General features: G+C 40.6%; 1 protein-coding gene across 1 annotated transcript; it reads right to left on the bottom strand.

Annotated features, from left to right (window-relative positions):
- Positions 1 to 65: 65 nt before the first annotated feature.
- Positions 66 to 14175, bottom strand: firrm (fignl1 interacting regulator of recombination and mitosis). Its single transcript, XM_085347600.1, has 25 exons — positions 14091 to 14175; positions 13615 to 13725; positions 13375 to 13414; positions 13206 to 13294; positions 12914 to 13018; positions 12632 to 12772; positions 10830 to 10992; positions 10626 to 10710; positions 10371 to 10509; positions 8601 to 8690; positions 8429 to 8493; positions 8177 to 8325; positions 7620 to 7749; positions 6964 to 7150; positions 3974 to 4056; positions 3773 to 3824; positions 3211 to 3300; positions 2539 to 2724; positions 1949 to 2068; positions 1773 to 1868; positions 1572 to 1685; positions 1210 to 1314; positions 1031 to 1111; positions 805 to 951; positions 66 to 316 (listed from the first exon to the last, which is right to left on the bottom strand). Exons 2-25 carry the CDS (start codon positions 13708 to 13710, stop codon positions 101 to 103), a joined length of 2769 nt encoding a protein of 922 aa, XP_085203726.1. The 5' UTR covers positions 13711 to 13725; positions 14091 to 14175; the 3' UTR covers positions 66 to 100.
- Positions 14176 to 23705: the final 9530 nt, after the last annotated feature.

Here is a 23705-nt window from a genome sequence, read left to right as displayed (position 1 = left end):
GTTTCAGAAACGGGTTTAATAAAAAAAAAAGAACAAAGATTAACATTTTTTTTAAAATGTGGGTTTTCCATACAGAAAGAAAACACCCTGAGATGAAAAACTATCTCGAGCTGCTGGGTCTGACTGTAGTGATGTGGGTTAGGAGAGTCTGGAGCTCCTGTAGTCTGGAGTCCAGCCACTGTGGAGGTGGTGCACTACTGTTAGTTTTACCATCAGTGAGAGCCTGAAGGGCTTTTAAAGCACTCTCAGCTGTCTGGATATAGCGGCTGTATTCCTGCTCTGCGCTGTTCTCCTGTCGAGCTCTCTTAGGGCATGGCTGAGAGGGATGAATAGTTAAAGAAAAAGATAAAGGTCTTGTTAATTAAACTGTTATTTATATAACATGATTCATGGTCTATAGTACTTCATAGGACACAGTTTGAACCTGGAGCAAAATCTTGTGATAAAAATATCAAAAACACAAATCTTACCCACTACCATATTTATGAATATCTGACAAAGCTGACTTCCAATCAAACAGTCACATTGAAGTTGGATGCGTTCACTCAAATCTTTTACTGCTAAACAAAGTATTTGGTTTTTTATGCTTAGCAAAATAAAAGTGATTCTGATCATCTCTGACATCTAATAAAATATGAGAATCCAGGCTGCTTTTGTGCAATGTGCACTGTCTCCTTATGCTCTGGTAGCTTTAAATTAATATAAGCCGGCTACTACTAATATGAAACGTGTATGTGAGACAAGACTGTGCATGAACATGCATATTCAGAAACACTGAATACATTTCAAGTTGATTAAACTAACCTCTGAGTCTGGAACAACTTCAGAAGGTGGTTTGCTGAAAGGCTTTTCTTTGCTACACTCCAGCTTCTCATTGTGTTGCTTGATGTGTTGTGTCTCATGTTTGAGCCTCTCCAGCTGTAACTCATTGCCTTCCTGCGCATTCACCGTCTGCAGCAAAAGAAATGACGACTTCACCATGCTTCGTTTTTATATACATGTTCATGAACAAATAATAGATTTCCCTTACCTTGCTAAGATAATTAACCACTTTGGTTTTGGTTTCTTCGACACTCAAACTCTGAGAGATTACTTCTTCGTGGTTTGTATTCTTTGACGTCAGAAGGATATATCAAGGTTACGTTTAAGCTTCAACAGTGTATGAATTTAATGTAATATGAAAATTATGTTAGACTTATAAATTAATACCTCTGCAAATTGAGAAAAGGCCTCCAGGGTGTGCTGGTGCAACAGCCAAGACTCGTCAGCCAAAAGGACTCCAAACAGGCCACTCAGCCTCGGAAGAATTTGACTCTGGAACCAAAACGGGTCATAACTGAGAAAATGCTTAATTTGTTTCTATTATTTTTATTTTAAGAAAATAAAAATGGTTATTATCATTTGCTTCTTATCACGAACTTTCCTTTATACAACAAAATGTGTGTATCTATCTATCTTGCAGGCTCACAGCTTTAGGAGCAACTATAAGCAACAACAGTAGGCTAAAGAAGACAATAGAAAGACAAGTAAACCAAAATTAAAATCATCATTTGTAAAAAGTCTTTTATCACCTGGCTGTCAGGAGGGACAAAAATCTTCCCCAGAGAGCAGAGAAACTCCAAAGCAGCCAGCAGTAACCAATCTGCACACTTCTGAGAAACCACAGCATCCAGACACACCAGAGCCTGGGATAACACACACACACAGAGACGCACACATCAATAAATTTATTCTGCCCTCTTTAAATGTTAACGTGATGGCCAACAACGCACCTGACAAATCACGTGAGGTTCAATGTGCTTCACTAAAATGGCCGACAGTGACAAGAGAAGCTGCAGCGTCCACTGGAGCACAGGGTGGGTCTGCAACTACAGCATGGCAGGTTACAGTTTACTGGTCTTGCATCTTCTCATTTACTCCACCTGTTTGTGCGTGTACTGTTTGCTACCTGGTCTGGACTCATTCGTAACCAGAGCTGTGTGACCATCCTCACAGAAGACAACACACACGGCTCTTCGGGAGAGGACTGGCCTCGAACCACCGATAGGAGAGACATCAGCACTGCATTCTGGTAACAGGAGGAACTTTGTAAATTCACACAAGATTATGTTTTCATGGACTGATCAGTAATAAAAACAACCATTAACCATTCTGTGTTAATCTCAGCTGCGTAACTATTACTCACTGGAAGCTCTGAGTTCATAGGCCAACAATGGAAAGGTCACTAACAGTCTATTGCAGGAAAAAGGTTATCACAGTCCAAACATCATTTATTGCTGATATTTATAGTCAAGCTGCCATCGTCACGGCACAAGTACAAACGAGGCTGCAGCCTTAATGTTTGTACATCAAATAACTCTGTCTTTGTTGCATGCAAGGCTATAATAATAAGGATGAATGAGTGCAAGTTTATTTTTGACTTTTGTTTTGTCCTTTGCACAAACAATAAAAGGCCTTCACTTGATAAAACCATGCTAAAAAGATTCAGCGATGGGGTGCAAGACTCCCATTACATCCCACTGCTAAGGTTGTCCTTACCACTTTGCCGACTTGTCCCAGTTTGTATCCTCCATTCTGCCAGTCAGCCAGCACTTTTTGAGTTAAACCAGTGATTTCTGTCACTACTTGCCGGCAGATGTCCTGAGAAAGAGCTCTGAGGAGAACATGGTGCCAAACTCGAAGGTTTTCCATCTCAGAGGGTGGAAAATGTGACACCAGTTCCATCTGTGAAAATAAATACATAAGATTATGGGAGAAGACATTATTTATTAAGATTATTTTTTTATTCATTGAAGTTGTTTCTATTGATTTCTTAAGTATCATCTAAACCCAGAAAATGGCACTCTACTCCAAATTATATGGATGGTACAAGGATTCACTTGTACACAGGGACTACATCTTAATTCGACTGAATGTGGGACTTCAATTACAAACTCATATGTGAGAATGTTGCTCATCACTCCGGTAACGCATCAGTGCTGCTCTGCTGTCCAGCATTTTACATGTTTGTCTTTGCCTCTAATTGGCCCCAATAAGAAAAAACACCAGCTTTTCAACCATTTTAATGTTTAAATATGAATCCATGTATTTCATTATTTGTAAATTAAGCAAAAGCCTTTGTGTGATTTACTTTAATACAGTGTGGGCTGTCTCTCTAGCATAATTCATATTTCCCTGAAATCTTTCCCCACTGCTCCTGGGGATTCTAACCTGATGGTTCGGCGTCATTAGAAAAACCATGCGTTTTAGCAGCGTGCCCAGATGTGATGACTGGTAACAATCGGTGGCACATGCTTTCACCTGAAAGAGAAGAAGGGGAGCAGCAGGGAGGGGTGATGAACAGCTGAGTGAAAGCACCAAAACAAACAGGTAAGAGAAAGGTTAGCCTGTGACGTCCAGCTTAATCTGACAATCTGCCTGTTTAAACAACTGAGACGTTATTTTTTGTGATGCATGAGACAAAGACTGAGAGGGGCTGTCGGGCCATAGTTAAAGTATTTGAGACTCTCCAAACTAATGAAGGCAAGATTCAGATGTAGGATTACACTCCTAATCTTGTGTGTTCTTTTCCTTTACCGCAACTGCATTTAGATCTGTGCACTACTGAAAGTGACACATGAATTATTATGATTGAATTAATTAATAATTGTTATTATTATCAGCTCCAATCTATTTCATTAGTTTCAAAATGTTGTGAAGTACTGTCTGCTGTGACGTCTCACTTTCAAATCAATATGTTTGTGCGTTGTGCATTTTGCCGGTCTCTACATACCAGTTGAGCAATAAGGAGGACATGATGTAGGCAAAGCTCTGCTGTCCCATACCTGTCAGCACAGATTTAAAAGACCAAAAAAAAAAAGCATTTGATTCAATTAATAAACAAAATCTTTACAAGCAATATCTGAAATTAGTCTAAAGGTCCCTCATAGCAAAACAAAAAAACCCAAAAAGTAACATTACTCTTCATTCTCACCGTGCTGTAAAGCACCAAACATCTGTTGCCAACACAGCTGTTTGAGTATCAGCCTGAAGTACAGCTTCAACCAAGCAATATTCCTGAGAAGACGAAATAAAGAAGAGGGGAAGTCAGATAAACCGGAGAAGGGTGGGAAAATTGAAAAAAAAAACAAAAACAAAAAACACGCATAATACTGAGCTATCACAGAAACACAAAAGAATAACAAGCTTTTAATCAAGGGAAATCCTGCAGTGACACACTGCTAATGGTCACCACGAGATTACACACAACCTAATAATGTATTTTCAGTCTTTAACAGTGATTACCGTATTTCCTGGACTACAAAGCGCACCCGAATATTAGCCGCACAAGCTAAAATCAGGGGAAAATCCTGTTTTGTACATACATTAGCCGCACCTGACTAAAGGCCGCAGGTGTTTCAATGTTGACTTATCATATGTAAGAGAATATGCACAAAGGGAATTGTCAGGAAAGAGATGGCTGTTTGGAGACACACCCCCCTTTTATTAATATTTTGAAAAACAAGTTACGGGTACATATTTGCATAACCTTTTAGGTATATGTACAAGTAGCAGTAATTACAAGTAGGAAACATGTACTGTGCTTCATAAATGAGTAACAAATGTAGTACATAACAATAACCTACAGCACACCAGAAAAATAGATTCAGACTACCTTTTAGGCTCAGGTGCAGCGACACGGCTTTAACAAGAAGAAAAGTCAGTCATTCACCATCTTCCTGCCCACTAAAACCACCAAAGTCCTCTTCTCCAGTGTTGGATACGAACAGGCTCAGGGTGGCTTCGTCATCCACTCTCAGCTCCTTTCCTTCGTTGTCACTTTCAAAACCAAAGAAATCCTCGTTGTCAGTGTCAGAGTCGAACACCCTCAGAAGGGCCGTGGCGGTGTCCTCCTCTCCATCATGCAGCAGTCCAGCCCTTCGAAATCCGTTGGTGATCATTGATGTTTTCACACTTTTCCACGCTGTCAGATTCCACCGGTGGAGTTGAGCATAACTTGCTTTTCGCATTGTTTTTCGCGCTACTTGTACGGCACTATGTTGTCTGGCGGATGGACACGTGACCAACACACCACTCTTGAACCCCTGTGTGTCTGATCACATGCCCTTCCGCCAGGCAACGTAGTACCGTACAACAGCGGAACAAACAAAACAAATCATCTTACGATATGACAAAAATCATGGATAATCCATAGAAAAGCCGCACCTGACTAAAAGCCGCAGGGTTCAAAGCTTGTGGAAAAAGTAGCGGCTTATAGCACGACAATTACGGTAATATAAAGAGCTTATGATCACATATGTTTTAGAATAAAAATTAGTTTAAATACGAATCCTTTTATTTGGCAATTTATTCTATTTTACTTTATTTTTTATGTATACTGTAAAAGTAGATCTATTGCTGTATATTATTGTTAGTATGTTTAAATATAAATACTTGGCACAATCACCCATTTAGAAATTGTTGTGTATGGTCTGGGGTCAAGTGAGGCTTAGGTTCAAGTGAGGCTTTGTCCTGATTGGATACTTTCTGAAATCTTTCTTCTTGACCAAGCTAATAACGTCCTTGTTGTTTGCGAGTACTGCACCCACAGTTCAAGTAAGTTCTGTTTGTATTAAACATGTTGATATTTTGACAGAAGCAGCTTGTATAAACCGTGGTGCAGGAGGTTGGGAAGCACATCTGTAACCGGAAGGTCGCCGGTTCGATGCCCGGGCTCTCTGTCCTGGTCGTTGTGTCCTTGGGAAAGACACTTTACCCTACTGGTGTTGGCCAGAGGGGCCGATGGCGTGATATGGCAGCCCCAGGGCAGCTGTGGCTACAACTGTAGCTTGCCTCCACCAGTGTGTGAGAGTGAATGAATAATGGAATTGTAAAGCGCTTTGGGTACCTTGAAAAGCGCTATATAAATGCAATCCATTATTATTATTATAAATAACATATTTCACTCCTTGGCAGAGGCTGGGTTTGATTTATTCCCAGGACTACCGGATGGAGATTAAAATGATACAATCATGGTATCATCTGTCAATTCTAAGGTTCTATATATCAGTGCATAGCAAACATAATTTTGGTCCTTAGAATGTCTTATTACCTGTGGTTTGTTTTGTTCACACACACACACACGCGCACACACACACACACACACACGCACACGCACACACACGAACCAAAATGCATCACTACAAACCACATGAGAATGTTCCCACCGCTCATTGGCCAGATGTATCTGGGGCGGGAGCAACAAAAGTAAATACAGGAAGACGGTGCTGTGCTGTGGACTATTGGAGAACACAGAATTTACATTCAATTAACTCTTCAAACCTCAGTCGGCACGTTACATTTTAAAGTTCACAGAAATACAGTTACAAAAGAGCTGAACAAGTATGTACTAAGCAAGTTTGTTTAATATTGAGAAAGTGTCTCTCTTAAAAGAACATTGCAGTATGGCTTCGGTTTGGAAAACGGCACCTGAACAAATCATAAGACTTCTGAAAAACTGTGCATTGGACAGACAAGCCAAACCAAATGGAGATGTTTGATCATAATGGAAAGCACCACATTTTGTAAAAACCAAACACAGCATCACAGCACTCTCACTTCACACCAGCTGTCAGGCACAAGTGAAGGAGTGATGAGTTGGGTTTGCTTTGCCAGACTGCACGGCTGTGGTGTAATGTCACGTGCTGTTCATCTCAGGTATTTCATTTTTAAACCTGTTAAGTACTAGCTTTTAATTATTATTATTATTACTTCCTGATATGTCACACCATATTAACAAATAATGTAATTTATTTTCCCATGACTGTATGCTACCTTGTGGTCTTCACATTTACAGTCTACAACAAATGAAACATTACATCAGATTAACAGTTTTAAAGTGTCCCTTATGCATTAAGTGGAACAGTATAAGAGCCATTCTGCTAGTATTGCTTAAAACAGTGTGTGTTGTTGTGTTGACCTCACCAGTACACGGAAGTATTCAGGTGGAAGCCAAGCCACACTGGCACAGAGGTGCACACAGATGTGTTGATGCAGAGTGACTTGGACTTGTGCCTGACCCTTCAACATCACCCCAGGCAACAGCACTGGGACCTTACGCTCAGTATAGCAACGCCGGAAACTAGTAAAGATGGCCTGGTAGAGAGGAAGCCTAGGGACAAAGATGACACACTGAAGAACATAAAAACACTACACAACAAAAGAAGCTATTTTCTACTTTAAATTCAGCACACATAAATGTGACCTTTTCCAAGGCTGCTAACTAATACTGTTTGTTCCTAACAGCTTAAAAGAGATTGCTCCATGTGGGATGTAATTATTATAACATTACTGCATATTAAAAATAAATTGATAGTAAAACCGTAAAGGCTAAATTGATATTCATAATTATTCAGCTACACTGGAGTTGCATTTAATTGCACTGTGAAAACATGAAAAGTACAATTAACTTTGTGAACCAAACAAGTCAATAATAGATCAATATTAATAACTCATAAAACCAGTAAATTTTACTAATAAGTCCTTCAATAAAACAAGTGTTTTAAAGTTTTTACTGTTCATTAAATCATCTAAAACCATTATTACCATTAAAACCATTATTACCATATTAAAACCATTACCTGATATTTTCTTCTGAAAACTGATTCCCTGCATACCAAAGCTGCAGCACCTCCTCAGGTTGGCCGGCCAGCTGTCCCATGACGCTCACCAGCAACAGACAGTGCGGAAGCTCATGTTCAGGACTTAAACCTGCAGACAGTATTTTGTACAATCTCTAACAGTCAGCATCTACAAACATTATAGCGACATCACAACAAAATACAAATGTAACAAAGGTCAGCTTTCAGTTAAAGTTTTGAAAGCAACCGTGGTGACATTGGGCCCTCACGCCACCCTCATGAAGTCTGTTTCTGCGCACCTCTGTTAATTTCATTAACATCAAATCAGCTGAAACTGATTCAACAATTCACTTCTTAACTGACCATATCAATATCACAGAAATGTAAGTGACCTGATGGTATAACGTGATTAAAAAGTGTTCCTACGACCTTTTTTGAGCAGCATACTATGTGTCATATGCCAGTGGAATGTCATTAGTGCACAAACTGTAATTGTTGAGTTTAAAAAGTCACTACTGTATCATGAAAATGTCCAAGAAGATAAACCTTTCACTTACGCAGGTCTTGCTGGAGGACAGCTTCAGCAAAAGGTCTTAAAGGCAACAGCTGAAGCAGGAAGGCATCCATGGGAACAAGAGCTGCTGCATTTAGCTCCTGAGACAAAGCTATGGGCAGTTCTGGAGTGCACAAGCTGGGAGGGAATTTACTGAAAGACACCAGCCACATTGTTATAATCAGTATTAAACATAAACTAAAAACTGTGACTTGTATCCATTTATTTTTTTAAATGACATGTAAACAACCGATACCTCGTGATCTGGAGGTAGAGCTGATGGAAGCAGCTACAAGATTTTGTTAGAAAAAATTTGAACTCCTGTTAAAAGGATAAAAAGAAGAAATGTGTTTTAGAGATAAGATACAAGACAGCCCAACGTTTTTATGCTGTAAAAAACACCTGAAATAAATCATAATTTTAACTACCTTTATGTAATGAATCAAAGTGTTAGCAAAAAATCTGCACATCTTTGCACTTTTTTGGAACAGCTTGTATTCTGGACTTTGCGTGGCCTCCTATAAAAAGAGAACAGCATCAATACAAAAGGTCCCCGTGGTGACCCTACACTTTTATAAAGAAGCCGAAGTCCTTCTTTAAGTACAAAGGGTTACAGCACAGGAAACACTCAGCATTTTCTCTGTCATTGCTGTGACCCCAGTTGGCATCAAGTCACTAAAGACACAAATATGCTGAGCTGCAATCTTTGCATATAATACAAACTGACATTATTTTAGAGGTAAACAGAGAAAGAGAAAGAGAGAGAGAATTGCAATTAGAGCTGGGCGATATGAGATTTTTTCATATCACGATATGTTTTTTTCATTTCAGGCGATAACGATATCTATCACGATATAAGCCAAATAACTATATTTGTAAGATTTAAATGTGCCGTTGCTCACAAGTAAAATGTGAAATAATCAGCAGCTTGTTTTTATTTAAATATTTATTTCCCATAATAAGTTCAACAGGGTAGATGTACTTAAGGAACATGAGACTTTTTCAGATAAATAAAGGCAAATATTGCAAACTACACAAAAGGCAGCCGCTAAAGCGTTTAAGTTTCAAAATAGAACAAACAAAACAGACTAAATTGTCAATTCCACTTAGAAACAAAATATTAATTCTAAAAATAAATCTTAGTTTGTTTTACAGAAGAACAGACAAAACTGACTAACTTTTGTCAATATCAAATAAACTGAGAACTAAAAGGAAATTCTCAATCTCTCCTTGTTGTATAGCTGAGCTTTTCAAACAGTTTTAACAGTTACTTTAGTCTGACAAAAGCCGAATGACGAATTAGCGCTTCCAGTCAGAGACTGAGGCTACGTCCACACGTACACGGGTATTTTTGAAAACGGAGATTTTCCGTTTTCGTTTTAAAAAATAATCCCGTCCACACATAAAGGCAGAAATGAAGGAAAACGCTGCTATGAACATGCCAAAGCAGCAGGTGGCGCTAGATTCCTAACCGTGCCGAAATGCTGGCCAATCAGAAGTCTAGAAGCCTCGGTGGGAAAAAGTAAACAAAGCTGGGGCATAGAAGCAGAACCGAGTCGTATGTGTGGAGGGACAGTAACTGTGTGTATATGTAAGCATTTAAACACTGCAGAGAGTAGAATTAACAGTAACAGTATTGTAGAAATTCATTTCACCGAAACAATAACATGGCGCACAGTGTGACGCATGCACCAGTTCATTGTATTTCCAGACTTGCTTTCGGCACAATTTACAGTGCACGCTACTCTGTTTTTTGTCAGACTTGAAATAGCCGAAATACCTTCACACTACGGAACTTCTATGGCTCTTCCGTTTGACAATCTCTCCGGCATTGGAACCATCATCTGTTTTCTCTTCGGTCACGCTCGGTTGATTTTTCTAGTCGGCACACTCATTTCCTCCATTACGCGCTGGCTGCTTCCCAAACAAACACACGTGCGGCTTGGCACTTGTGCTGTACGTAACAAGTCACGCGACGTGACGCTGTGGCTGTGATTGGTTCGGCTCTGCGCTACTTAATTTGGATTGGCTGACCTTTTTTTTTTTTTTTTTTTTTTTTGAGGACAAGAGCGGCGAGGTCTATCGCGATAGCTTAATTTCTCTATCGAGTAAAAGTTATATCGCGATACATATCGTTATCGTTCTATCGCCCAGCTCTAATTGCAATATACATATGTTTATAATTAGAGGTTTTCTACCTGTAGGCCAGCATGTTTAATCTGTTCAGCCAGCTCCACACAGTTGTGGAAGGATGTCAGCAGGTTGTCAACAAGGCTGTTGCTGATTTCACTGTGATGTAGATGCTCCTCAACCAATGACTGGTACTTCAGACTCGTTCTGAACAAAATAACAGCCCGTTCAAATAGTTATAACAACCAATAAACTCGCCCAACTCTTAAAACTAAAAATTCATTGAGTTAACTGTAAAGTTTAATGACACTGATTGCACTAACTTGATGAGGAACTTCCACGTGTTTGCATGCAATGCTACATCCAGGTTGGAGATAACAGAGCAGATATCCAGCAGACTATGAATCACTGACGAAGATGAAAAATATGTCAAATGAACTGAAGATTGCATTAAGATTCAAGAGCACAGAAAGTGAGAAAATATGAAACACATAGTGATGTTTACCTGCACAGACAACTGAACACACCTGTAACAATATCGGAGACGTCCTCATCTGAGGCGCTGTTGTCAAGGCAGATCTTATCCAGCAGCTCTAAAAGACCCTTTTGAAGTGAATAAGCCTCCTTGAATAATCCCTGGAGCAAGTCAGCCACAAGGGACAGACGGCCACAGTAGACCACCTCACTGTCCTGTGGACAACAGACAGAATATGCTTGATCAATTCTGTTTTCTTCAGATAAAGCTCTTTAGGGGTATAAATCAATTTAAAATTAACTGTAACTCCTTTTGTGTTCTTTTGCATTGCTAAGTAGGGCTGGGTATCGTCACTGATTTCCAAAATCGATTCAATTCCGATTCACAAGGTCCCGAATCGATTCGATCGACGATTCGATTCAAATTGGGGAAATTTTGCCTCAGTCAGAAATATTATAATTCTGATCACTTATCAGTACACATCGATATTTTTATATCTATAAAAAGGAAGCTGACACTTGTGAGACTTTATCAAAGGTGTGAGCATCACAGCAGATTCCTTAGTGTCAAAGTAACTGAGGATAAAACACAGAAAAACATGAAGGCGGTTTTCCTGGTCTGGGTTTTTATAGCAGATGACCTTAAAAATATTGTGCAGTCAAAAATGAAGTGAAGCAGAGCAAAGTTACAGAGGCTTGATTAGAGACACAGCTAAGCATTTTGCAATTTTGCATAATTTTAAAAAGTTTACATTTGTTCAGTATTGAACAGCAGAAATGAGGCTTTCTTGTCGGAAGTAAGTAAAAAAAAAAACAACAACAAAAAACAGCGGCAGACACCATAGACTGGTGGGTAATAAGTAAGCGAATAATGTGAAAAACAGAGATTTTTAGATGGGAAACTGTTCCTGAGAGAGCGAAAGAGACAGAGCTCTACATGAAGTGTGATTTTATCGTGGTGGAAGCAAAGCAGCAAAAGTAAGAGGAAATTTGTGACGATGTTTATGTGAAGCGTAGTTTGGATCGTCTTTGGCTGCTGGTTCAGTCAATATTATTTGAAGAACCTGCAGCTTCAGAATCGAGCGCAAAAAAGACGTAAACACAAAGCGCCCACCGACGCTTCAAAATCAGTGAGCTGTCGGCTTTCAGCCCCGACGGCGTGTCCGTGTAAGTGCCGTCGGGTGAGAAAAGCGACATCTCACAAATTCGGATGCGTTGGGTCCGCGTTTTGTGTTTACGTCTTTGTGCAGAATCCGTGTACCTGCTCTCATTTACTGTTTAAGCTGTTTGGTGGTTGTAGAAATTTTGTGAGGTTTAACCTGAGATTCTGGCGTTTCGGGCAAAATAAATTTATATTTAAAAATCAATTCAGGATTTTAATGAATCGATATCACGTTATCCAAGCCAGAATCAATTTTAATAGATAAATCGATCATCAAAACCCACCCCTATTGCTAAGTGGTTATATTTCTTGCTGCAGTATGATGGGATGCTTTTCAAATCTGTTTTCAGTCAATTTCTTGCACTGATGACACATTTGGTGTAAACAAGATGAGGAAAAACTTAAGAATGTTCTTTAGAATTATTTTCAACCACTTAAATTTGACAGCTTTTGTGTTTGAAACAAATATTAAAAATCCTAATTGCACTTCTCAGATTAGCGTCAGCATTTAGCTGTGTATAACTGTAATATAAACATTTCTGTAATTAACCACTTAGTACATTCTCAGCAGCCACTAAAACATAGTCAGCTTGGTTATTAATATTAATGTTATAAAACTAAAACACATGCAGTGACTTCACAGAACACCTGATTTATAAAGATAACAGCTACCAGCAAACTAAATATTCTGACCTTGCAGTGCTGAAATGTTTCTTTCAGAATTTTTAGGATACAAGCTGGTAGCGAGCGGATAGAATCCAGGTCAGGGGCTTCCTCCAATGAGCCAACATGACGCACACAAGTGGATAGCGCATCAATTATCTGCATCATTGCCTGAAAAAGAGAACAGACTCTTGTCACAATATAATCCAGGGTTTCATTTGGGAGAAAATTTAGAGCAATGCAAATTATATGGCATGTAAAAAGTTGTATGGGTTCCACTGTACCATTTTCAAATGCAGTGTGTTGCAATACCTGCAGTATATTCCTCAGTAAGGCACAAAGTTCAGTGTTTTGACTTGAAAGTCCACCGACTTGGTCCATGATTTCTTTCATCATGCTGTCAAACATCGTCACAGCCTGAAAACATTTGAGATTTATTTTTTTTCAAAAAGATTAAAAAAATAAATTTTTAAGGAAAAAATATGGAAATAAAGCAGTTATTCAAAAGAAAATAGTTACTTGTATCAACAATCTGATAATAAAAGAGCACTTTTTTAACAAATGCCATAGATGGTATTCACATATTATGCAATTATCAGGATACCTTTGGTAAGATCTTGGAGAAGCATTCATCCTCCAAGTCTGGCAAACCAATATGAGGGAGGAACATGTCTGTAATTATCTTCAATATACCTGTAATGGTGTCATATTATACTTAAACAGCAAGTCATACCAAAGTTTGTAATTATTAAGTGTGTAATTAGGAAACTCACGTATGTGATCATCCCAGCTGTCAGACTGACAATGCAAAGAGTGAACACAGTTAAGGGGAAAAAATGCATTACAGGGTGATTTCCAATATAATGCCGACCTACCTATTTTATCATTTCAGCTACAGGATTAATGTTATTTTTGGTTATTTTTCCAGTGTTGTAATGGAGACAGGTGACACTATGAACCATAAGCTTACAACGCTGAAACTTGGATGAAACAACAAACATTAGAGAGGATATAGTGAGCTTTGGCAGGACAGACTTGAGTTCCTGGCGACAGGTTTCCTGACTCCACTGCACCACCTCGTCCAAGAGAGAAGTGTTGGTCTGGGACATGATGAAAGACGTGCACTGCGGTCCAGGGAACAGATTTTTTTACATTCAAGTTATCACTGACTCAGTCACTGAAAATGACTCCCAAGCCCTCTTACCAATTAGCTATTCAAGGAAATTCCTTTTATATCCATTCTGATCAGTTACAAATAGACAACTTTCCCTACTTCAGTTACTCTGCTTTGCCTAATTGTATTATAAATATCTTAAATGTCATGCAGACAGGCTTGCCTGCAAAGACAACGTTACCAGTACTTTTGTACAACAAGCTAGCGTTATAAATTCACTGAGTGCAAAGCGTCAGCTAGCTTGTCTGTTTACTGACATGTTTTGCTAACGGAAACAGGTAATGTTTTCGATGGTTAATACGTATGGCATCCTACCGCAGATACAAGTCCAGCTTCTCTTTAAGAGGTTAAAAATTCACACCAGCGTTCCTAGAAGTCTTGAATTGTTGTCATTTTACGTTTTTAACGACTGAAACGACCAAGCGGATCGGTAACTCAATCTGCGTGACACTAAAGATAGCGCGCGCCTAGTTTGAGTCGGACGTGACGTTACGACCCACGTGACTCGTCTACCCTCATTGTCATTTGTTAAAATCTTAGCTTTCAATGAGTTCAACCAATCAGAGATCTGCTGAACTGCAAAGCGTTCAAGTCTGGTTTGGAGCCCACAGAGACGAAGTTAAAAGACAGGAATTTCAACAATTACACTTTTGTCGATCTTTTCTGTACACATGCACATACTAACATGTTACTTACTATGTTACATGTTACATACTAACATGTTACTAATGTTGCTGAACTGCAGAGCTCCTTCAGTGACAGACTGCGCATCCTAGATGCATGAAGGAGCGTTTCCGCAGGTCCTTCCTCCCTGCAGCTGTCAGACTGTACAATCAGATCTGCTCCCAACAAACATAGATGTTCACATCTGCGCTGTAACTGCAATATGTTAATTAATCGATTCGCACTACAACCTGCTTTGCCTCTTATCTGTAGTTATTTTTATTTAATTTAATAACTGTACAGTACTCTCTGTATAGTGTAACCACTGTCCTTGATGTAAAAATTGTGTATGTTTCTGTTCCGTGTCCTGTGTACTGTTTGTTTGTATATGCGTCTTTTTGGCTGCTGTTACAACCAAATGTCCCCTTGTGGGACAATTAAAGGATTATTCTATTCTATTCTACTTATAGAATCCCAGAAAGCCTCAGATCAGCTGAAACACTCAGTTTATTTAAATCCAGGTTGAAGACTCACCTGTTCTCAGCTGCATTTGAATAAAGCACCAAATCCACACTTTAAGCTTAAATTTCAAAACTTACATTTAACTACTGATTTTATCTACTGTTCTGATTTTATCTGTTTTGATTTTATATACTGTTTTGTTTGTTTGTTTGTTTGTTTGTTTGTTTGTTAATTAGTTAGTTAGGTTATTTGCTTGTTTTAATCAATTTTAAATCATGCTTTTTATTTGTTCTTGTTTCTAATGTCTCTGTAAAGCACTTTGAATCACCTTGTTGTTGAATTGTGCTATACAAATAAACTTGCCTTGCCTATAGCTTAACATTTATAAAACTCATTGCCATTCCAAAAATTCGATTTGTGTGTTGGAGAAACTGTCAAAAACAAATACAACAACAACGGAGTAGGGTCACAAACCAGCGTACTCCTAGTGCTGAGTGCCAAAAGATTATTAATAACTTGTTGAATCCTAATCTGTCAAACATGTCTCTTGTGAATGATATCAAGTTATTTTGAGTCAGAAGGAAAATCTGTTCACGAGGTGGAAGATACATTGAGTTTATGGCAGAGTGATGTTTATTTATCTTTTATTTATCCATGCCTAATGCCAAGCTTAAACATTTATTTATTTACTTACTTCAAGAGCGATCTGGGAAAGATGACAACAAAAATTGCAACAACTATTATATTATATTTTATCTGTCCGAAAAACACTAGATTGTTCACAGAGTAGAGACAGTAATACAGATTCATAGGAATACTTGCAAAGTGGGTCATTTCTTCTTAATAAACCCAGCTTATTGCAGCATATTTACCACTATCAATAAGAATATTAGCCATAACACATACAAGCATCTGTAATCATTTTTGGCAGACAATCACTTATTGGGAGAACCCTGGTCCCAAGCCAGGGCTCAGGGAGGGTTGTGTCAGAAAGGGCGTCCGACATAGCAATCTTTGGCAAACCAAATGTGGATTAAAAAATGAGATTTCCTACAAACTGTGCTATTATTGGCCAAAGACAAAAGGAAGATGAAATTGTGGAAGACATGTTTGCAGGCAGCAAGAGAGATGAAAAGAGGGATCTGTAGGTTAGAATAGGGACTATGTCTGTTAAAGTGTCTAGTAAATGTTGGCTCCAGCACACCAGGTAAACGGGATTCAAGTTGTTAAACAATGGTGTAGATAGTAATGGGGTAGGGGTAATCTTGAAAAGGAATGTATGTGAATAGTGTTGTGGAGGTGAAGAGGTTTTCAGACAGAGCAGGACTTTGTAGCTGGAAACCAAAGAGGTGTTGCTGAATGTTGTCAGTGCATATGCCTCACAACGTGTCAGTTGGAAGAGAAAGATGATTTTTACAATAATTTGGATGACGAGGTAGGGAGTATTCCTAGGAGTGAGATAGTAGTCATTTAAGCAGACTTCAGTGGGCATGTAGGTGAAGGAAACATGAGTAATAAGGAGTTGCTGGGTGGGTAAGGTATTAAGGAGAAGAATATGGAAGGAAAGTACAGCTGGGAAAGAAGAGCTGAAGTGGTGATGGAAACTAATCAGGGAAATGAAGAATTTAGACAGGAGTACTGGGAGTCTCCATACCACAAAGAGAGACGTGTCAAGAGCAAAGGAAAAGGCTTATAGTGAGTCGTATGTGAGGCTGGACGGAGAAAAGGACTTGCAATGAGTGGCTAGCCTAAGAGATCAAGCAGTAAAGGATGTGCAGCAAATTAGGATGATTAAGAATAGAAATGGGACTGTACGAATGAGTGATTGTTACGTTCCCCCCGAAAGGGTCTAGGCATGTGAGTGAGGGGACCAGTAACAAATGAGTCCAGAACAGAATGAAAGGAAAACAGACCAGTGTTTTCAGTAAATAAAATAGTCTTTATTATAGATCATCTTAACATAAAGAGCCGGCAACGCCGTTTTACCAATAACACTTGGAAAAAGAGAAAAAAGGTTGCAACAACAAAGAACACAACAACCAAACAAAAACTCCACACCACGAGGAGGTACTTCCAGGGGCCCACAAGCTCACCCTGTCACTAACAGCAGCTGGCTTTACTGCTGCCAAGGCCCACAAGCCCACACTACTCACGCAAAGCAGCTATGCTGTTTCCACAACTCCACACTTTGAGCAGGCTAACCACACACAACGCAGAGACACCAGAGAACACCCCACCCTGTTCACAGCTCATCCCCAGCTTATATGACCTCAGAGAGGTGATAACTGACTGGGCCCAGGTGGCAAACGAGGCTAATCAGAAGCAGCTGTGTCCTGGGGAGAGAGAAGAGCAAGAGAGAGACAGAGGGGTGGAGCAAAAGAGGAGGAGGCGGAGAAAAACACCACACCCACACAAGGGCAGTATCAGGAGGCCCAGCTAGGGCCGTAACACCCCCTCCCATATATACAAACCCGTGGTTTGTCACAGAACGTCCTACCCAGCTTTTAAACATATCACCTACCATGCACGCATACCCTGCCAACTCTGCCAAGACCTTTCTGAGGGTTTGAAAACACTGAACGGGGTTGGCTCAAGTCCCTCAACATAGTGTCTCAAGTGATAGCCAGGTGTTTGAGCCATCACATATGGAGGACCCATCAGGCAGCTAAAAGGCCGTACAGCATCACTTCTCTGATGCTTCTTCACTAGGTCATGGCGAAAGGCATGCGGGTTACCCAGAGGTGCAGGTTTGAGTGTTTGTGTCGTACACAATGGGTCACACTGCAGGTCATCTGGACCCGAAAGACAGTCAACAGGTGGCAGATTACAATTAGTTGATCTCTGACAGTGACCGAATGACACCACTGAGCAATTATGCGCCGATTGTTGCCTAGGACTGGCAACTTTGTTGGTTTGTGATCGATTTTGCTTTGAGTTTTCTTTCAAACAGTGAGCAATCAGGTGGCCAGGTTTGTGGCAGAAGAAACAGAGCTTTGTTTTGGCTCTTGAAACCACACCTGTATTGACTTTGTTAGCTGGCACACTCCTAACTCCCAAGACTGACTGTTTCTGTTTGTAGGCCCCACAATCTGCTATTAAATGGCCAGACTTTAAACAGAAAAAACACTTTCTTTTTGCCTTGGAATGGGACACAAGTACCTCACCCTTTGGGTACTGTCTAGCTGGCACATCACTAACCTTCACTAGGTCATCGCGTCGGTCGTGCTTAATGACACTGGTTTTATGGATGAGGGCAAACTCATCAGCCAGTGTTGCAGCATGCTGTAATGAGGAAACCTTCTGTTCACTGAGGTATACTGCAATCTGCTCGGAGATGCAGTTCTTAAATTCCTCCACCAGCATTAATTCACGCATCGACGCCAGGTCAGTAGCTTCGCTGGACACACACCACCGATCAAAAAGCACACTTTTCTTCCTTGCAAAATCTCGGTAGGATTGACCCTGCACCTTTTTCAGCCCCCGAAATCGCTGCTTATAAGCTTCTGGGACTAGCTCGTAAGCTAGCAGGATGGCACTTTTCAGCTTGTCATAATTCAGACTGTCCTGAGCTGACAATGAGGAACAAACTTCTTGAGCCTTACCCGCCAGCTTACATTGGAGCAAAATGGCCCACGAATCCCGTGGCCAGTGCAAGGCCGTGGCTATTCGTTCAAACGACTCGAAGTAGCTATCGACCTCAGTGTCACGGAACATCAGAACCAGACGACTGTTTTTCCCTACGTCAAACGAGGTGTCGGCCTGACGAATGGAGGCAGTCGGAGGAAGGGAAACCTGCCGGAGTTCCAGCTGTCGCAACCTCACAGCTGTCTCTGCCTCCACCTCCACCTTCATCAGCTCAACCTCCCTAGCCCTAGCCAGTTCCGCGTCCAAACGCCTAAGCTCTAGCTCCCTTTTCAGCTGGAACTCTCTCTCACGCTGCTCCTTCTCCAGCTGGAGACGAGCCAGACGGACACGGAGCTTAGCATCCAGCTTCGAGCCTTCACTTGATTCAATGGAGAGGGGTTCGAAGCGAGGCACTGTCATGGGTTTGTCCTCAGGCAGCCCCTGATCAACAGGTGTCGACACCAATGGACCTACAGCTTGAGCTGGCGCCTGCAGAACGGGCTGAGACGCTGCACCACGCTCACCCTTAAACACTGCAATATCAAAGGTAGCCATTGACTCTAAAACAAAAACTACCTGAGGCTAACAATAACAACAAAGAAGCACCACCTCCAATACACAAATGAGAAACAGGCAGGAAAAGTGTGGCCACAGGTTAACCAATAAATAAAAATACCGCCAACCCTCTCCCCAGACCTGCCTACTAAAATCTTAGCCTAGTTAGCTTCTGGAGTGTACCAGGCTCGAGGCAACTTTAAAGGCTAAGCGTCAAGTGCACAAAGCACCGACAAGCCTACCCCCGACAGGGAACTAATCCCCACCCGGGATGACTCCGAAAATAACAAAGGAAAAATAAAAAATGAGTGCCTGAAGGAGGAGCTTACGCTCAGCTAGACACTCCCCTTTGCTAACTGGAGAGAGAGCGCAGCAGATACAATACAACTAAACAAGCCACCGGCAAACAACTCACTAAAACTCAATTGCTGTTCCTTCCAGTCATATCCCGGATGAGCCCCCACTTTGTTACGTTCCCCCCGAAAGGGTCTAGGCATGTGAGTGAGGGGACCAGTAACAAATGAGTCCAGAACAGAATGAAAGGAAAACAGACCAGTGTTTTCAGTAAATAAAATAGTCTTTATTATAGATCATCTTAACATAAAGAGCCGGCAACGCCGTTTTACCAATAACACTTGGAAAAAGAGAAAAAGGGTTGCAACAACAAAGAACACAACAACCAAACAAAAACTCCACACCACGAGGAGGTACTTCCAGGGGCCCACAAGCTCACCCTGTCACTAACAGCAGCTGGCTTTACTGCTGCCAAGGCCCACAAGCCCACACTACTCACGCAAAGCAGCTATGCTGTTTCCACAACTCCACACTTTGAGCAGGCTAACCACACACAACGCAGAGACACCAGAGAACACCCCACCCTGTTCACAGCTCATCCCCAGCTTATATGACCTCAGAGAGGTGATAGCTGACTGGGCCCAGGTGGCAAACGAGGCTAATCAGAAGCAGCTGTGTCCTGGGGAGAGAGAAGAGCAAGAGAGAGACAGAGGGGTGGAGCAAAAGAGGAGGAGGCGGAGAAAAACACCACACCCACACAAGGGCAGTATCAGGAGGCCCAGCTAGGGCCGTAACAGTGATGTTTAGGAAGCATTGATCTAGGAAAGACATCGCCATATCAGTGAGCTTTTAAACCAAATAGTTTAAAACAATTTTGGAGCGTTAGACGATGCCTTTGAGAGTGTTGATGGAGAACTATAGCTACGGTCAGAAGAAAACATCTGATGGGGTGTAAAGAGAGGAATGTGATACTGCATGAAAAGAAGTAAAGAGTAGCAGAAAAGTATGTGAAGGTGGTGCAGGACATTCAATTCAATTTGGTTTTATTTATATAGCGCTAAATCACAACAACCTTGCCTTGAGGCAACTGTTATTGCCTCAAAATGCTTTCTATTGTAAGGTGAAGACCCTACAATATCACAAAGAAAACAGAGAAAACACAACAATCACAGGACACATATGAGCAAAGCTAGTCTGTGGTGAGGCATGTGGTAGGAGTGACAGATGTGTTCAGGCTGGGGTGAGATTACACAGGGCATCGGCTCTGAGTCTGTTCATGTTTGCAATGGTGATGGACGGGCTGACCGATGAGGTCAGGCAGAAGTCTCCATGGATTATAATGTTTGCAGTTGACTTTGAAATTTGTAAAGAGAGTAACGAGCAAATAGAAGAGATCCTGGAGAGGTTGAGGTATGCTCTGGAGAGAAGAGGAATGGAAGTCAGTAGAACCAAGACAGAATACATGTGTTAGAATAACAGGGAGATACTGAAGACACAGGGAGCAGAAGCCATTTGAAATACCTGAGGTACCATTCAAAGCAACAGACAGTTCACAACACAGGTGAAGAAGAAGAGGTGATCAGGATAGACAAGATTAGAAATGAGTATGTGAAAGCAACAACTCAAGTTAAGTGGTTTGAAGACAAAGCGTTGTGGAAATGTGAAATAAACTAAGGTGCACACAACCAGGTTATCTTTATGAGTTTTGTTTTACCTTTGCAAAGGTAGATAAGACAACAGTGCAAACAGCATGACAGCAGTCTGCATGCTCTTTGACAAAGAGGGACTGTAATCCTGGACTACTAATACAGAGTTATCTATCTACAGTTAGAATATTGTGTAATAAAAGAGAACTTGTACATCAACAAGTCTAAAAGATTACGGTATATGAAAGCAGGATAAGAAGATATGGAACCTTCTAAGGTCCACTTGACACATAGAAGCAGCTTAATCTTAAAATACTTCATTACAAGATGCAAAAATTTGATACTCTGGACATGTACGAAGGCGGTATAGTGGATATATTGGGCAAAAGATGCTGAATATCAAGTTTACATCTGCTGTGGCAACCCCTAAAGGGAGCAAGAAGAAGAAGAAGAAGAAGAAGAAGAAGACTTCACTTAAGAAAAGAATACTTTGCAATCAACATGATGATATTTCTTGTAAAGTTTTATGGCAAATTAAACCATAATGTAAAAATAAAACCCCCATTTTCTAGACCTTTGTAGCTGTTGTGCCATCTGGAATTTCTGTAGCCTCTGTTTTGCAGATAAGATCTTAAGCATTGAAGTGAAGCCATGCTGTTGCTTGCTGTTGTGTCCTTTCCTAAAACTTTAAAGTGGGAGCTCACTTTTTGTTTATGAAACAGGGCTCCACACTGATGCTTATCTCGCTTTCTTCACTGCGACACTGCTTGAAGTGTACTCGGAAATATAAACATATATTGGACAGTGGCGCTATGACGATTTTCCTCCACCACTAAATCATTCCTTCTCTTTAAGCATTCACTAATTACACATGTATATCATATTTATAATATAACATAAACATCTGACTCAAAACTCCGAATGGGTTCAATGTCCTCATTGTGTATCATACATAAAGCATGCTATTGTTTTTGTATTGAAGAGGCATTGTTAGTGTATAGCAGTATTTATGAGAAACAAAACAGAGACTGTTTCTGGGAGTCAGGTGTACACTGAACCTTCTGGCACTTGGAGGTAAACAGGGATTTATGCAAGGCAGTTATTTCAGATGTGAACTGGAAGATGGGCATGCATAACATCCACTGAAATCTTTCCACAGGAAAAAAAAATAGCACAGAAGATTAATAGCAGGATTCTCTCTCTTGGGCCAGATGTCAGGACTGGAAGCAACTGCACAGGAGAGAGCGGAGAGAGTCAAAGGAAGCAAAAAATCCAAACAAGCTGAACAAACACTAATTATGAGAGGCATTCAACAGAAGTACACTTAGTGCAGTTATCTTGCATCCAATGAGAGATTTCTTCAGCTTTAAGTGGAAGGAACGTTACGGCCAATTGCACAAAGGTGAGTTAACAGTTTCCAGAAGAGAGACAAATACAAAACGGTGGATCATAACAAAAAATAAAAAAGCAGTTTTAGATTTTCTCTTATTCATCATTACACTTAAGACTAAAGTCAAATTTTCTTTCGCATCTTCTCCAGATGCAATGAGAGCATGAACACAGTTAATACTAACTTTTGGAAGAGTTGGAAATTCAGGTGTGCAGCACCTGAATCAATAAGGAGGATGACTTGCTGGCTATGCACCATCAAGTCAGACTGATGTATCTGGCATGATAATTAATATATACATTCACAGAGAATCCGACTTTATCTTCAAGTCTTCTGACAAACTGAGTAAACAGATGCTATTGTATGTGTAGGTGTGGTACCTCCAACCTCCTGCATCAGTTGAATCCGAGCAGTTGCGTGTCTTCCCCAGTTTCAGTCCACCTTGCCAAATTTCCAATCATCAAGTTTATCCTCGTTGAGGACTTCTCTAGCACAATGTCACCCCTGATAGCATTAGAAACAGAGGGCCTCTTCTGGAACCACCTCTTCTTCCAACTAGAGCTTGATAAATGGTTGGAGTCAGGGTTTCTGGCAAAGAGCCTGTAGCCTGTACAGATTGGTTCATGGTTAGGCCTGTCACGTCCTAGTCCATTTATTTTCCATTTTCTTCTTCCATTAAGCTCTGAGGAGATTGCTAATGTGCCATAATGTCTGACCTTGCACAGTGCTATCATCGTCGTCCCACTTGCGATGTTGTCTGTTGATGTTATTAACTATTTCCTGATCACAAGTCATGGCTTCAATCACCAGTCTAGTAGGCTGTCCATTGGGAAAGTGGTGTGGTGGGCTATGTGAGAAAACGGTGATGTGGAAGTGGATGTTCAGTTAATCAGCTTGTTAATGTGAAACCTCCGGTGTTAGATCGTAGTCAGTAATGAATCACTTTAATTGTCTGCTGACACCATGTCCTGTCCTGTGTCTTTGTTGTACAGTGACGGTGAAGGTCAAGGTGGAGCACATGTAGCCTTTGGAGCAGAACAGTTGAGCTCACGATTCACTATAACACACTGAGGCTCTGAGGAGAGATGCGGACGTTCTCTGAGAAGATTTCTCTGTTTCATCCTCCTTTTTTCTGCCTCACGCTTCCACACGTTTAATGTCTTTAAGCAATTTCAACAAAATCTTTTCATTTTCTTTCTTGAATTTTATCTATTTGTCTCTATGATCATTTTTCTCTTCTAACTACATCAGCTGTCAAATGTTGACGCCTTGTGCAAATCCAAAATGGTTTACCCA

This window comes from Diplotaxodon limnothrissa, linkage group LG23 (genome assembly GCF_057381915.1).
Source record: "Diplotaxodon limnothrissa isolate DT_005_m linkage group LG23, D_limnothrissa_male_GT1.1, whole genome shotgun sequence".
Taxonomy (NCBI): domain Eukaryota; kingdom Metazoa; phylum Chordata; class Actinopteri; order Cichliformes; family Cichlidae; genus Diplotaxodon; species Diplotaxodon limnothrissa.
Note: the sequence above shows the minus strand (reverse complement) of the source record. Positions and strands in the feature narration are given on the sequence as shown.